This window comes from Taudactylus pleione, unplaced genomic scaffold, assembly GCF_031769625.1.
Source record: "Taudactylus pleione unplaced genomic scaffold, aTauple2 ptg000077l, whole genome shotgun sequence".
Taxonomy (NCBI): domain Eukaryota; kingdom Metazoa; phylum Chordata; class Amphibia; order Anura; family Myobatrachidae; genus Taudactylus; species Taudactylus pleione.
The window spans coordinates 1,063,812-1,078,398 of record NW_028284479.1 but is presented as its reverse complement, the minus strand read 5'-3'; the positions used below and the strand labels follow the sequence as shown (position 1 = coordinate 1,078,398).

The window sequence follows — 14,587 nt, the reverse complement described above, 5'->3', positions numbered from 1 at the left end:
TATTTTTTAGCACGCAAGTTTATCATTTACATTTTTGATAACAGTGCCTGAACACATAAAGTGCCTGAAAGCATCCAAAATGACATAAAATTTTACACACAAATTCTATATTATTAAAATTATTTGACCGTGCCTAATGGCCCTGAACACACAACAAAAAGCTTCACAGCGCCCGTAGTATAAGCTGAGTGGCACCATAATAATGACATTCTATTTTTTAACAAACATGTTTTATATTATTAAAATTTTTTACCAGCACTTGAAGCTCATGAACACACAACAAACTGCATCACAGCGCCCCTAGTATAAGCCAGGTGGCACCTTAACAATGAGGTTATATATTTTAATACACAAGTTTTATATTATTAATTTTTTTAACAGTGCCTGAACACACAACAAACTCCATCATAGCACCCATAGTATAAGCTGGGTGGTCCCTAATAATGACATTATATTTTTTAACACACAAGTTTTATATTATTAAAATTTTTTAACAGGGACTGAACACACAACAAATTGCTTCATAGCACCCCTAGTATAAGGAGGGTGCCACCCTAATAGTAATGGTGACGTTATAATAGACTTTTGTTTTATAAAAAAGTGCCCCAGGAGGTTTTTTAACCACTTTTACTGGCTAATATTTTTATCAAAAATGTTACCAAAATTGTTGATTTGTTTTTTAATTAGCAAATTATGTAAATAAGAGCTATTTGAACTTGATTCAATATAATGTTTTAACAAAAATGTAAATCACGTTTAAACAACTATTAATTACATAATGTGATCATTTTAAAAAAATGACAATTTTGAGGACGTTTTAGAAAAGAAATACTTTATAGTTAAAAAAATTTGTGTATATACTGTACATATCTCTATACATATATCTATAAACACACATAAATATCTATAAACACATGCACACATATATATATATATATATATGTATACAGTATATATATATATATATATATTAGGGATGTGCAGGCTCGGATAGGTTCGAGTTTGCACGTGGAGTTCGGATTTTTCCCTCCAAAAAAACGGAACTCAGAACGAGGCAAAACGTCATCTTACATGGACGAACATCATCATTCCTGGTCTTTTGTCCAGGAATGATGATGTTCGTCCATGTAAGATGACGTTTTGCCTCGTTCTGAGTTCCGTTTTTTTGGAGGGAAAAATCCGAACTCCACGTGCAAACTCGAACCTATCCGAGCCTGCACATCCCTAATATATATACACACACACACACATATATATATATATATACACAGTATATATAGACATATGCATATATACATAAAATATATATATATATATATATACACAGAGAGAGAGAGAGAGAGAGAGAGAGAGAGAGAGAGAGATATGACATGGATATTTATTTGAGATAGATATAGAAATAGATATAGAGAGTGACATATAGATAGAGTATTATGCTCACAATACACTGCCCGATCACTGTGTCCAGCAGTGATCGGGACCAGAGAGTGGACAGAGGTGAAGCTGGAGACACGGTGGGGGCCACACCAGAAGGAGGGAGTGGGTATATCGCTGATTGCCTGGACTGCAGACACAATGGTTACAGCTAGATCCCATTCCATAGATTTACCCTGACGTCATCAGTTACTGTCCAACATCATTTCCTACCATACGCATGGGCATAGAGGGTAATATAATGTTGTGGTGAGTGTAGTGAGCCACCGAGCCTGAACCGTGGCGAGCGAAGAGAGCCCGCGAGGGGACAACTTTCTTATTTTGGTGGACAGTATGGGTAGAAAACTGCACTTGTGCCCTTACTTATGTCACTTCCAGGTACAAAATCTGAACAGGAAATATACCTTACCCAGACACAATAGGGCAGAAGCGCCGGAGGAGGTGGTGGTCATACACACTGTGCCAGTGACAAACATGCTCATCATCCAGGCTGTGCTAGTGACAGACACTCTCATCATACACACTGTACCAATGACATACATGCTCATCATACACACTGTGCCAGTGACAGACACGCCCATCATACAGGCTGTGCCAGTGACAGACACGCTCATCATATAAGCTGTTCTACTGATAGACATGCTCACCATACACACTATGCCAGTGACAGACACACTCATCATACTGTGCCAGTGACAGACACGCTCATCATACACACTGTGCCAGTGGCAGACAAGCTCATCATCCAGGCTGTGCCAGTGACAGACACGCTCATCATACACACTGTGCCAGTGACAGACACGCTTATCATACAGGCTGTGCCAGTGACAGACATGCTCATCATATAGGCTGTGCTAGTGTTAGACATGCTCACCATACACACTATGCCTGTGACAGACACACTCATCATGCTGTGCCAGTGACAGACACGCTCATCATACAAACTATGCTAGTGACAGACATGCTCATCATACACACTGTTCCAATGACAGACATGCTCATCATACACACTGTGCCAGTGACAGACACGCTCATCATACACACTATGCTAGTGACAGACATGCTCATCATACACACTGTGCCAGTGACAGACACGCTCATCATACACACTGTGCCAGTGACAGACACGCTCATCATACACACTGTGCCAGTGACAGACACGCTCATCATACACACTGTGTCAGGGACAGACACGCTCATCATACACACTGTGCCAGTGACAGACACGCTCATCATACACACTGTGTCAGGGACATACACACTCATCATACACATGCTAATCATACACACTGTGGGCTGTATTCAGAGGCGGCCATACGGTCTACGACCGCACGGCCGCCTCGATGTTTGTCTAGTGCGCATGCGCACAAGGGAGCCGGCTCCTTCGTGCGCATGCGTGAGACCTGCTACAACCGACAGCGCTGGTCGTAGCGGGTCTCTTTCCAAAGGGGGCGAGCTGTCGATGTTGATTGACAGCTCGCCCCGTTTGGAAGGCGGGCCGGGGGGGTGGTAGCCAAAACGGAGGCGTTCCCATGGGAACGCCTGCCATTTGGGGGAGGCCCTACTGACATCACTAGTGATGTCAGTGGAGAGCTTCCGGCTCTGACAGAGCCAGAAGCTCTCCGGGGCTTACGACAAGTGAGACCCTAACCTAGGGTCTCGTCGTAAGCCCCGATGGTCGCGATGGTCAATGACCATCACGACCATCACCCGAGCGGTCGTTAGAGCTGTGGGTGTAAACCCACAGCATAACGACCGAAACAGAGGCGGGCAGTCAGGATGCAAGCGGTCGCCCAGTTTCTGAGCGACCGCTTGCATCCTCCGACCGCCTCTGAATGAGGCCCTGTGTCAGGGATAGACACGCTCATCAAACACATGTGTCATGGTCGCAGTGGAGAATTCCCCTGTTGATGGGGTGAAAGCTGATGTCCCGGGTTGGGGGAGGAATCGGAGGTGTTGGGCCTGAATATATGATCTCCTCATCCACGTCAGATGTTGACGAGACCAGTCCAAAGGTGTAGAGTCTAACCAGCTGGGAGGTGTTTTCCAGTGACCCCACCAATCGGGATCTGGGTTTAAGCTGCACCCAACAGTCAGGTTGCGGGCCTTTGAACTGGTGTCCAATACCGTGGGAATAGAGACAAATAAACAATGGCCCTAGGAATATACTTCAAGGAGAAGTACTAGTTCGGGAGACTGATACTTGTACTGGAATGCTGGAGACACTGTTATGACAAGGAAAAGGCTTTTGTAACTAGGTCTCCGGAAAGGGTCCTGGACGCAAACTAGCGTCAAGATAGTCACCAAAAACTTGTACACCAGAAAGGGGTTCTGGACGCAAACTTGCGTCAAGACGAGCACTTGAAACTTGTACACCAGAAAGGGGTCCTTGATGCAAAACTGTGTTGAGAGGTGGTACTGTAACGCACACAGGCGAGATGTCAGATGCACTGTTGAACAGAAGGTTGGTACATGTTTTGCACACAGGCTAGATGTTGGGAGCACTGTTGCAGAGAAATTCAGAGCTTGGATCATTAGTAATCATGGAGGAACCTGGAACGAGGTAACAGCACGAATACACTCAGTAGTGACAACATTTCACAGGTAACTTCCTGCTCTCCGGAGGCCGGCTTTATACCCTGCAGTAGAAGATCATTGGTAGACAGCGTCAGCTGACCACCACCATGCTACCACTGGGTACAGGGCAGTCAGGTGATTCAAACTGTCATGGCTACATCCATGATGGCAACTGCAGGAACCAAGGCACAGCACAGCTCACAGCTGCATGGTTCTAAGAATAATACTCAGCGCATCACCCTCTGCCGCACCAGGTGTCTGACCACACGAGTGACCAGGGGAAGCCGGCACTGGGGTGAGTAATGGCTGATCCTAGGCCGCAACCTGACAGTACCCCCCCTTTCAGAGCGGACTTCGGACGCCCACAAGGCTTCTCAGGAAATCTTCTATGAAAAGCTCGTACAAGCTGAGGAGCATGAACATCAGTTGCCTTAATCCACGTCTGTTCTTCTGGTCCATAACTTTCCAATTGATAAAGTACTGAAGTCCACTGAAATGATGATGAGAATCCAAGATCTTCTCTACCTCAAACTCAACTCCCCGATGAGCCTGAACTTGAGGAGTTTTAGGAGGAGACTGTTGAAATTGATTCAGTACTAGTGCCCGTAATAAGGAAATCCTTAACTGAGGAGGAAGTTCCAACTTGTATACCACAGGGTTTATTACCTTAAAAATGCAGTAAGGTCTGATGAAACGAGGTGCTAGTTTCATACTTGGAACTCTCAAGCGGATATTTTTTTAGAAGATAGCCATACCCTGTCCCCAACTTTCAAGAGAGGAATGGCAAGACGTTTCCTGTCTGAAAACTTCTTGTAGTTACAAGAAGTTAGTTTCAAGGAACAGTGGACCTCCTTCCAGTGATCAGAAAATTAGCTCATCAATTCGGAAATGGCAGGAACTTCTATGGGTGGTAGGTCTTGGAAATCCGGTACTCGAGGGTGCCTTCCATACTCTGTGAAGAATGGGGTGGAATTCAAAGAGGAGTGATACCTGAAATTATGGGCAAATTCTTCCCAAGGTAATAGGTCGACCCAATCATCCTGAAAGGAGGACACAAAGATCCTAATGAATGTTTCTAGCTCCTGGTTTACCCACTCCATCTGGCCGTTAATGTGCAGATGATATGCCAAGGAAAACTTCAAGTTTATCCCACAAGAAGCACAGAGAGCTCTCCAAAATCTCACCACAAATTGTACTCCATGGTCAGACACGATTTCCTTCTGTAAACAATGGAGTCTGAAGATCTGTTGAATAAACACCTTAGCCAACTGTGGAACCGAAGGGAGGCCAGTTAGAGGGATGAAGTGGGCCATTTTGGAGAAGTGGTCGACCACAACCCAAATAGTATTATTGCCTTTAGACAATAGCAATTTGGAAATAAACTCCATAGAGACATGAGACCAAGAAGTATTTGGCACAGGCAGCGGATGTATAGGAATAACAACTTTATTCTGACTGGATTTATGTTGGGCACACTTTGCACAGGACACAATGAAGTTACAGACATCCTCTCACATGGAAGGCCACCAGTAGAACCATTGCAGGAATTTGTATATTTTGTGGATACCCGAGTGACCGTCAGAGAGAGGCATGGGCCCAAGTCAACAATTTCACTCGTAACCGAGGATCTATGAAAATCTTGCCCGGTGGAGGAGTTAATACCTGTGTGAGAGCCAAGATGAGAGGATTCAGAATAGTTTGAGCCTGTGGCAGATCTTGTTCCAGATGGGACAAAAATGAACGAGGCAAAGCATCCGCTTTCTTATTTTAGGCCCCAGGGCGAAATTGTAACTTGAAGTTAACATGTGCGAAGAAGAGAGACCAGTGCGCTGCTTTGGCATTTAAGCGATGAGCTGTTTGGAGGTAAACTAGATTTTTGTGATCGGTGATGATGGTGAATGGAAACTTTGCACCCTCCAACAAATGTCTCCATTCTTCTAAAGCCAGACACATGGCCAACAGTTCCCGGTTTCCAATAGTATAATTTTTTTCAGCTGGTGAAAATTTTTGAAAGAAATAACCACAAGGATGATTCTTCCTGTCATCTCCAGTTTGTGAAATCACCTCTCCTACTCCTATTGAAGAAGCCTCCACCTCCAGAATAAAAGATTTTCCAAGATGTGGTTGGTGTAGAGTTTGAGCTGTAGACAAGGCAGATTTTAACTTTGAAAGGCTGCAATGGCTGTGGACGATCAGTGGGAATGATTACAGCCCTTCTTTGTGAGGGCTGTGATAGGTGCTACTACTGTAGAGAAATCCAAAATTAACCTCCTATAATAATTTGAAAAGCCTAAGAAGCATTGTATGGCCTTCAATGAAGTTGGCTGAGGCCACTCTTGAATGGCTTTCAATTTATCCGGATCCATCTTTAATGAGCTGCCGGAGATGATGTGTCCAAGGAACAGCATGGAGGTCTTTCTTTTCCACAAAAAAAACCCAGCACCAGCAGGAGAAGAAGAGGGTCTAATGAACCCTTTGGCAACGTTCTCTTTGATATATTCTGCCATTGCCGCAGATTCCGGCACAGAGAGAGGATAAACTCGAACCCTAGGGGGGGCACTTTCCACGGCAACAGATCGATGTTGCAGTCCCAAGGGCGATGAGGAGGTAATTTATCTGCAGACAGCTCATTAAAAACATTAGCAAATTCTTGATATGCACTTGGCAAGCGTGGATCAGGAAGTTCTTCCTTGTGCTTGGACACTAGAGAAGACTGTACAGTGAGAGAGTGGATATGAACTGGTACAACTTGAGATAGGCACTAATGAAAACAATTTGATCCCCAAGCAAGGAGTTGCATCATAGACCAGTCAAAGGTAGGATTATGTTTCCTGAGCCAGGGTAGTCCCAACACTATTTCATAAGAAGTTCTAGGGAGGACGAGAAACTCCAAAGTCTCCTGATGAAGACAGCCCACTTGAAGAGATACTCGATGGGTGATAAATAAAATTGGGTTACCCAAAATTATGCTGCCATCTACTCCAGAGACATCCAACTTAGTTGAAGGGTGGAACAAGTATACACAGGGAAAGAGCCAAAGCTTCGGAAATTAAATTTCCAGCTGCCCCTGAATCCACTAAAGCAGGGGTTCCCAACCACGGTCCTCAAGGCACACTAACAGTCCAGGTTTTAGGTATAGCCATACTAGAACACAAGTGACTTAATTAGTACCTCAGATATTTTGATTTAACCATCTGTGCACAATCATGGATATCACTAAACCCAGGACTGTTAGTGTGCCTTGAGGACCGAGGTTGGGAATCACTGCAATAAAGCCTTCAACTCCTTTGTCTTCTCCTTGTAGGAAAGCGTGATGGGTAACTATCCATGATATGGGTGGGTTTAATCAGAACCCCTAAATAGATGCACCCAAAGCCAGTTAGGGTCTTGCATTTCCCACAAGGAGAGGACAGTTCTTCAAAACATGATCTGGAGTGGCACAATAAAGGCAGAGCTTATTTTGAAACCGATGGGTTTGCTCTGCAGAGGACAATCGAGATCAGTTGACTTGCATTGGCTCTTCTCCGCTAGAACTGGAGGAAGGAAAGGAATAAGCTGCTTGGAACGGATGACTCTGGAGGCAATCCCTTCGACCTTTACTAGCTGTATGCTCCTGGTCGTGTAAGTCGATTTTAATACAGAGAGAGATGACATCAGAGAAAGACTCCGGAAGATCACGAAAAGCAAGTTCGTCCTTCATCTTCTCCGATAGTCCACGGAGAAAAGCTGCCTTTAAAGCCTCCTCATTCCATTGTAATTCCGATGAGATAGTTTAAAACTGTACCACATACTGTATGACCATACGGGTCCCTTGACGAACTCGTAACAGGTCTGAAGTTGCTGAAGCCATGCGACCAGGCTCATCAAAGATTCTCTTGAAAGAGGAAATTAACATGTCATAATTGCAGACTGTCAGATCAGCTCTTTCCCACAGAGGTGAAACCCAGTCCAAAGCTGTTCCAGACAGCAAGGAGGTAACATATGCCACCTTAGACCTCGGTGTGGGAAAATTTTGTGGTAAACTCTCGAAATGTATTTCACACTGGTTAATGAACCCACGACACCGTCGAGGGTTCCCATCAAAACATTCCAGTGAAGCTAACTGAAGGCGGGACTTAGGACTACTGGAACCTGAAGGTGGAAACGGTGGTGTAGGTGGTGCTACCACTGCGAGTGAAGGAGGGATTGTAGCCAGAGATGCCTGTATAGTCATCAGTTGTCCAGTAAGCTCTTGCAGGAATTGGCTCCCTTGGCATTGACTGTCTCCTGATTATCCATGCGAGTGGCAAGGTCTTGTAGAGCACTCACTGCCTGGAAACCAGAAGCTTCCATTGGGCCTTTGCAAACTGTCACAGTCGTCGTGGAGAATTCCCCTGTTGATGGGGTGAAACCTGAGGTCCCAGGTTGAGGGAGGAATTGGAGGTGTGGGGCCTGAATATAAGATCTCCTCATCCATGGATGTCAGACGTTGACGAGACCAGTCCAAAAGTGCAGAGACTAACCAGCTGGGAGATGTTCTAAAGTGACCCCACCAATCGGGATGCGGGTTTAAGCTGCATCCAACTGGCAGGTCAAGGTCCTTTGAACTGGTGTCCGATACCGTGGGAATAGAGACAAATAAACAAAGGCCCTGGAAATATAATTCAAGGAGAAGTACTAGTTCGGGAGACTGATACTTGTACTGGAATGCTGGACGCACTGTTATGACAAGGAAAAGGCTTTTGTAAGTAGTTCTCCGGAAAGGGTCCTGGACACAAACTAGCGTCAAGATAGTCACCAAAAACTTGTACATCAGAAAGGGGTTCAGGGCACAAACTTGTGTCGAGACGAGCACTAGAAACTTGGTGAGAAACTGCGTTGAGAGGTGGTACTGCAACGCACACAGGCGAGATGTCAGACGCACTGTTGCACAGAAGGTTGGTACGTGTTTTGCACACAGGCTAGATGTTGGGAGCACTGTTGTAGAGAAAGATGATACTTGTTCTGCACACAGGCTAGATGTTGGGAGCACTATTTCAGAGAAATTCGGCACTTGGATCACCAGTAATCACGGAGGAACCTGCAATGAGGTAACAGCAAAAATACACTCAGTAGCGACAACGTTGCACAGGCAACTTCCTGCTGTCCGCAGGCCAGCTTTATACCCTGCAGTAGCAGACCACCACCATGCTACCACTGGGTACAGGGTAATCAGGTATTGCAAACTGTCATGGCTGCATCCATGACAGCGACTGCAGTAACCAAAGCACAGCACAGCTCAAGGCAGTCTACATGGTTCTAGGAATAATACTCAGTGTGTCACCCTCCACCGCACCAGGTGTCTGACCACACGAGTGACCAGGGGAAGCCGGCGCTGGGGTGAGTAACGGCCAATCCTAGGCCGCAACCTGACAACATGCTAATCATACACACTGTGTCAGGGACAGACACACTCATCATACAGGCTGTGCTAGTGACAGACACGCTCATCATACAGGCTGTGCCAGTGACAGACACACTCATCATAGACACTGTGCCAGTAACAGACACGCTCATCATACACACTGTGCCCATGACAGAAACGCTCATCATAGACACTGTGCCAGTGACAGACACGCTCATCATACACACTGTACCAGTGACAGACACACTCTTCATACAGGCTGTACTAGACACTGTGTATGATGGTTTCAGTAGCAGATTCGATCAAAATGTAAACATTTTCAGGAGAAATGTATGTTTCTCCTTTTCCGGACACTACTATTGCCAGTCTGAGATTGGCGATTTTAGCAGGTGAAAGTGGCGGTACTCTTGCCCTTGCCCTCTGATTAACATTCACTCTCATTTAGTTGCAGACCAGCCCTTTCCTTAATCCTACAGTACATTATTTATGCTTGTTAAGCCTTTGCTTTAGCACTACAGTTCTGTTTTTCTCTCCTTGAAATCTGCTTTTTACTTTCTTTCCTCCATTTTACAATTTCTTAACTCTACTTTATTCTTTCCTCTAACTAAGGTCATCCAGCTATTAGGAATAAAACGATAGCAATAGATTTTTCTACTTACAGTCTTCAAATCTGGAAATACTCATCGACTGAGGAGTGCGAATAGCTGTTGATCGAGAACTTTGAAGCTTGGAATACATATTCATTGCATGCGCTCTCCTTTCCTCAGCAAGCCTTTGTCTCTCCATCTCTTGCTTTATGCTGTGGTCCAGTTTCACTGGCTGCTTCCTGCCAAGTAGTTGAGGTTTTAACTCCTCATTTTTGGTGTTCAAGTGGTTGCCGCTATCTTCCATAGAAATATCTTTGTCCGGATTTGGCCCTAGAAGATTGCAGCGATATTCAAAAAATTTAATTTGCTAACACGTAATATATATATATATATATATATATATATATAATTTGCTGCTATACAAATTACCTACACGGGCACTCGGGTGCATTCGGAATAGAGGAGTATTGAGCTATATATATATTTGTATATATTCTTTTTTTAGCATGCTGTAAAATGACAAGAAGCTTACTAAGTGGGAACATAGCACAACAAAATATTACATTAATGTGACAAAATAAAAAACATTGGTAATGCAATCAAAACAGATATTAATGAGGAAAAAGGAGAGAGAAAATAGGAGGCATGTGCTGCTACTAGGGGTAAAGGACAGGGCAGAAAGAGAAGACAGAATAGTGGAAGAAGGAGGGAGACTAGTGTGACAGATGAAAAGGAAAAGTAGAAGGTAATGAGTGGGAAGAGAGACAAGAGGAGACAGAAGTTTATCGAACTCCAGAATAGTGATGCCCAGAGATGTCAGTCAAGAAACCAGGACGGGTGTAATGTGACAAGGAGGATGTATGTCTAAGTGATCAAGGGTTGAGATAAGCATGATAGGAATCCGACTCCTTACACGAGAGCCAATTGAACCAGGAGGAAGTGAGCACTGCCAAACTACATTGCGAAGATAAAATCAGGTCATCCATCTGCAGTCTATCTTACCAAACCATTGAGATACAGAAGGGGGGCTGATGGACTTCCAGTGTAGGGGTATTAGTGCCTTCATCAGGTTGTTCAAATGCTTTTAGAGTGACTTCTTATATGTGGTGATGGGGATTGTACTATACAGGAGTAGCAAAATAACAGGATCCAAGGGAACTGTGCAACCTAGGATTTGATCGGAAAGTTGGAAAACCTGAAGCCAGTAGTGTCTTAAATGGGGTCACTTCCACCAAATGAGAATGGGAGTGTCAATGGCTGAATCACAGTGCCAGCTGCTGGAAGGAATGAGAGAGGACATAGTTGATCAGGAAAGCACCTCCATTACACCACTCTAGTTAATCCTGATGATGTAAACCTGGAAGGACCTTGGTGTTACGTGTGATAGAACTTAGTGGTAATATGACAGTAAAAATAAGTTTGCGTGACCTGATTCTTTTCTATGCCTGTAAAGTCAGTCCTATTGTTGATGGGTCAATGGCGTATCTATAATGGGTGCAGGGTGTGCAGTGCACATGGGCCCTTGGGTCCACGGAGGCCCACACCACCCACCTTGCACCCATATAGCATTATACTTACCTCTAAAAGATATTTTTTATTCCCATCTAAATTTTTCTGAATGGTTTTCCACTTTGTGGACTTACACAAACCCATCCCCTAGAGATGAGTAAATTAGCTCTTCCCCATACTAACTTACATAGTCAAGCAAGTAGAGGAAACATAAAAAGACAGCTGTCCAGGGATTGGTTGATCACAGGAATCCAAAGGCACCTCTTTTTCCCTAGATACATGTGAGCAGCACCGTAACAAGGCTAAAATGCAAATGCGCCCTGTACCAACCAACTCCCTAAGCACCCAACGTCATGATGCCATGCAGATGGGTCATGATGAGGACGCTACGATCAGCTGTACAGGCGTCTAACGGACACTCTGATGATGTTGCAGCTATGATCCTGGCTGCAGACAGTGCCGCCCACAGAGCACAGCATGGTGCCACTGGTCACACACCCTTAGTTATGGCCCTGCATGTGAGTATGGGCATAGCTACATCACAATATGTAGTTAATGACAAATATGCCACAACTACAGGAAAATTATTATTAATTGTACTATTTGTACTGATGGTATATATAAGATGCTGAATACTGTACAAATACAAAGCTACTGTATAAGAGAGGGTCATATTCACATAAGGGTATATAGTCTAGAGGGGCAAACAACATAAGCTAAAGATATGGACTTGTGGAGCCACCAGCATAGTAACAGTTTTTAGTTTTAAATAAAGAGGAAAAAGCACAAACTAAATAATGTATATGATTATTTAGGTCTCTGTACTGGTGAAATTGCACTGCCTGCTATAATAAATGGTGACAGGTTACACAAATTAAAGAAGGATGAGTGTTACAGTGATTACTGTGACAACTGTACATTCAATGTCTTGTACAGGTACATCTCACATCAGCCAAAATGATGGCAATGGCAAAGAATAGGATAGGTCATGTCCAATGCAAACATTTGCTAGTTGACAAATTTTAGCTGAGCTTCTGGAGAACTTTGAAGACATTATATAAATGATTACAAATAGGATGAAATCACCGGGATGAAAGCATCAAGGTATTTGTTGGTACCTATAGTACAGAAATGGGATTTCAGTCCAGATAACTTTGGGGAACAAAACACAGAATTGCATTAAATCAAACAATCTGCTATGTGGTGATCATTCCTGTCCTGTTAGATGTGATCACCTAACAATGCTTCTCACTCTCATTGTGAGGGCACAGCTACTAAAAAGAATGAGTAGGGTAATCTGGGAGGAGGGCAGTCAGAGATTATATAGGGGTAAATGTACAACAGTTTAGTAGATATAAGGCATTTATAGACACTAAACAGAAAAAAATGTGCTTTAATCATTACATCTAAAAGATTATATTCCTATACTGCTGAAATCTCTGAAACATTAGAAACATTTTGCATTTGTGGTCATCCAAGACATGTTGCAATCTGTTCTATTCTGTATTTAATGTTATAAATATAACATAATCTGTACATTCTACTGAAAAAAAGAGAAGACAGCCATGGAAATAGCCACAAGTTAACTGTTATTCATTAGGGATGCTACATACAATATCTTGATGTTTTCACCCTGACAGCCTTAATTTAAAAGTCTGATTATCTCTAGTTTACTTCTTCCTGTTTGACTTACATGATTTAGCATTCAGAAACTAATAACATACTCAAGATGCCTTCCACTCACACCTGGCAATTTAATTAGAAGCTAATGACTCAAACCTCAAACAAAAAAACAAAAACTGAAACAAGTGATCGGTGCCAATTAGGAGAGAATATAGAAACATTTAGGCACTGTGATTACAAAAACAGCGTTTACACATAATAGATGCCGTGGAAAGTAATTATTGCGCAGAGTATCCAATTATGCTTAAAGGGAATATTGTAATCACTAAACTCTCACACTGAGCAGGTACAATTCACAAATCATCTATTTTTTAAGTGCACAGTCGGGAAAGGTTAACGAGATAATATTATTGACATTTGATCAGTCCAAAAGTAATGCAATAAAATATTTAAAATACTTTTGCTATTAGTGATTTCAGCAGTGCATCATTTCGCAGATATATATTTAATTTTAACTTTTATTGACAGACGCTTTCCATTTGATTGTCATCTCTGTCTACAGCTTATTTGGTTTCCAGGACAAGACCACTAAATTTGGAGATGCCTTAATCAACTCCTCTGAAATATAATGATGCATAAACCACTAGAGAGCCTCATCCACAGTGAAAGTACAAATAATAGACGCTCAAACACAAGTTTCTTCACAACAATACAATTGCTTAAAAGTAAATAGGTGGACTGCATACAAATGAAGACATACACTTTGAATATCTTAGTTGTGCATTTACTAATTGTTGCAGGAAACACGGGTAAGCAGTATTCATGAACAATTTAAAATTGCAATGTATTTAAAAGTATATTTCAGTATTTTTAAACTGTCAAATTTACAACCAATAATAATGGTGTTATAACGAGTGCAATTGATCAACTTTATTAAATATTGCATAAAGATGCATTTTTATGTATTAATGGTGCTGATTTGTCTATCTTAAATCTCACATTAACAGTTAACAGACAACAGTTGCCCACAGAAAAGATAACTTGAATAAAAAAAATGTTTTGAGAAATTTTAGAATTTTTTACTTTCCTTTTTGGAAGGAATCTAAAATATAACTATAATCTAAAATAATTATGTTTAAGGTGCAGAATTAGGCTATGCTGTAGCACAACTGAGTTCCCCATTTTTAAGGCCATTATTGCCATCACTATAACATCAAAGATCTCGCAAGGGGAGGCAGGGGGTGGCGACGACTGTCAAATGGCTTCACTAAGCTGTCCTTCATTATGGGAATAATGTGACAACTTCAGGAAGATTATTCCCAATTGACAATGCTGCTTTTCGTTAGGTTGCTAGGAATCAATGTGTCTGGCTTCACAATTGTCTTTTCACTTCCTTATATACATACTGAAAGCATCAAGTTGTCTTAGTGCCTTCAAATTTAAATTTGCAATACAAAGCTCCATTAAAAACCAT

The 14,587-nt window shown here is 42.7% G+C and overlaps 1 protein-coding gene across 1 annotated transcript in view; it reads right to left on the bottom strand.

Annotated features, from left to right (window-relative positions):
• LOC148532412 (uncharacterized) overlaps positions 1–14,587 on the bottom strand; it is a 157,897-nt gene that overhangs the window by 125,871 nt on the left and 17,439 nt on the right. Inside the window, exon 2 of the mRNA XM_088467826.1 lies at positions 10,054–10,311. Coding sequence (XP_088323952.1) covers positions 10,054–10,311 — 258 coding nt within the window. The remainder of the gene's footprint in view (positions 1–10,053; positions 10,312–14,587) is intronic.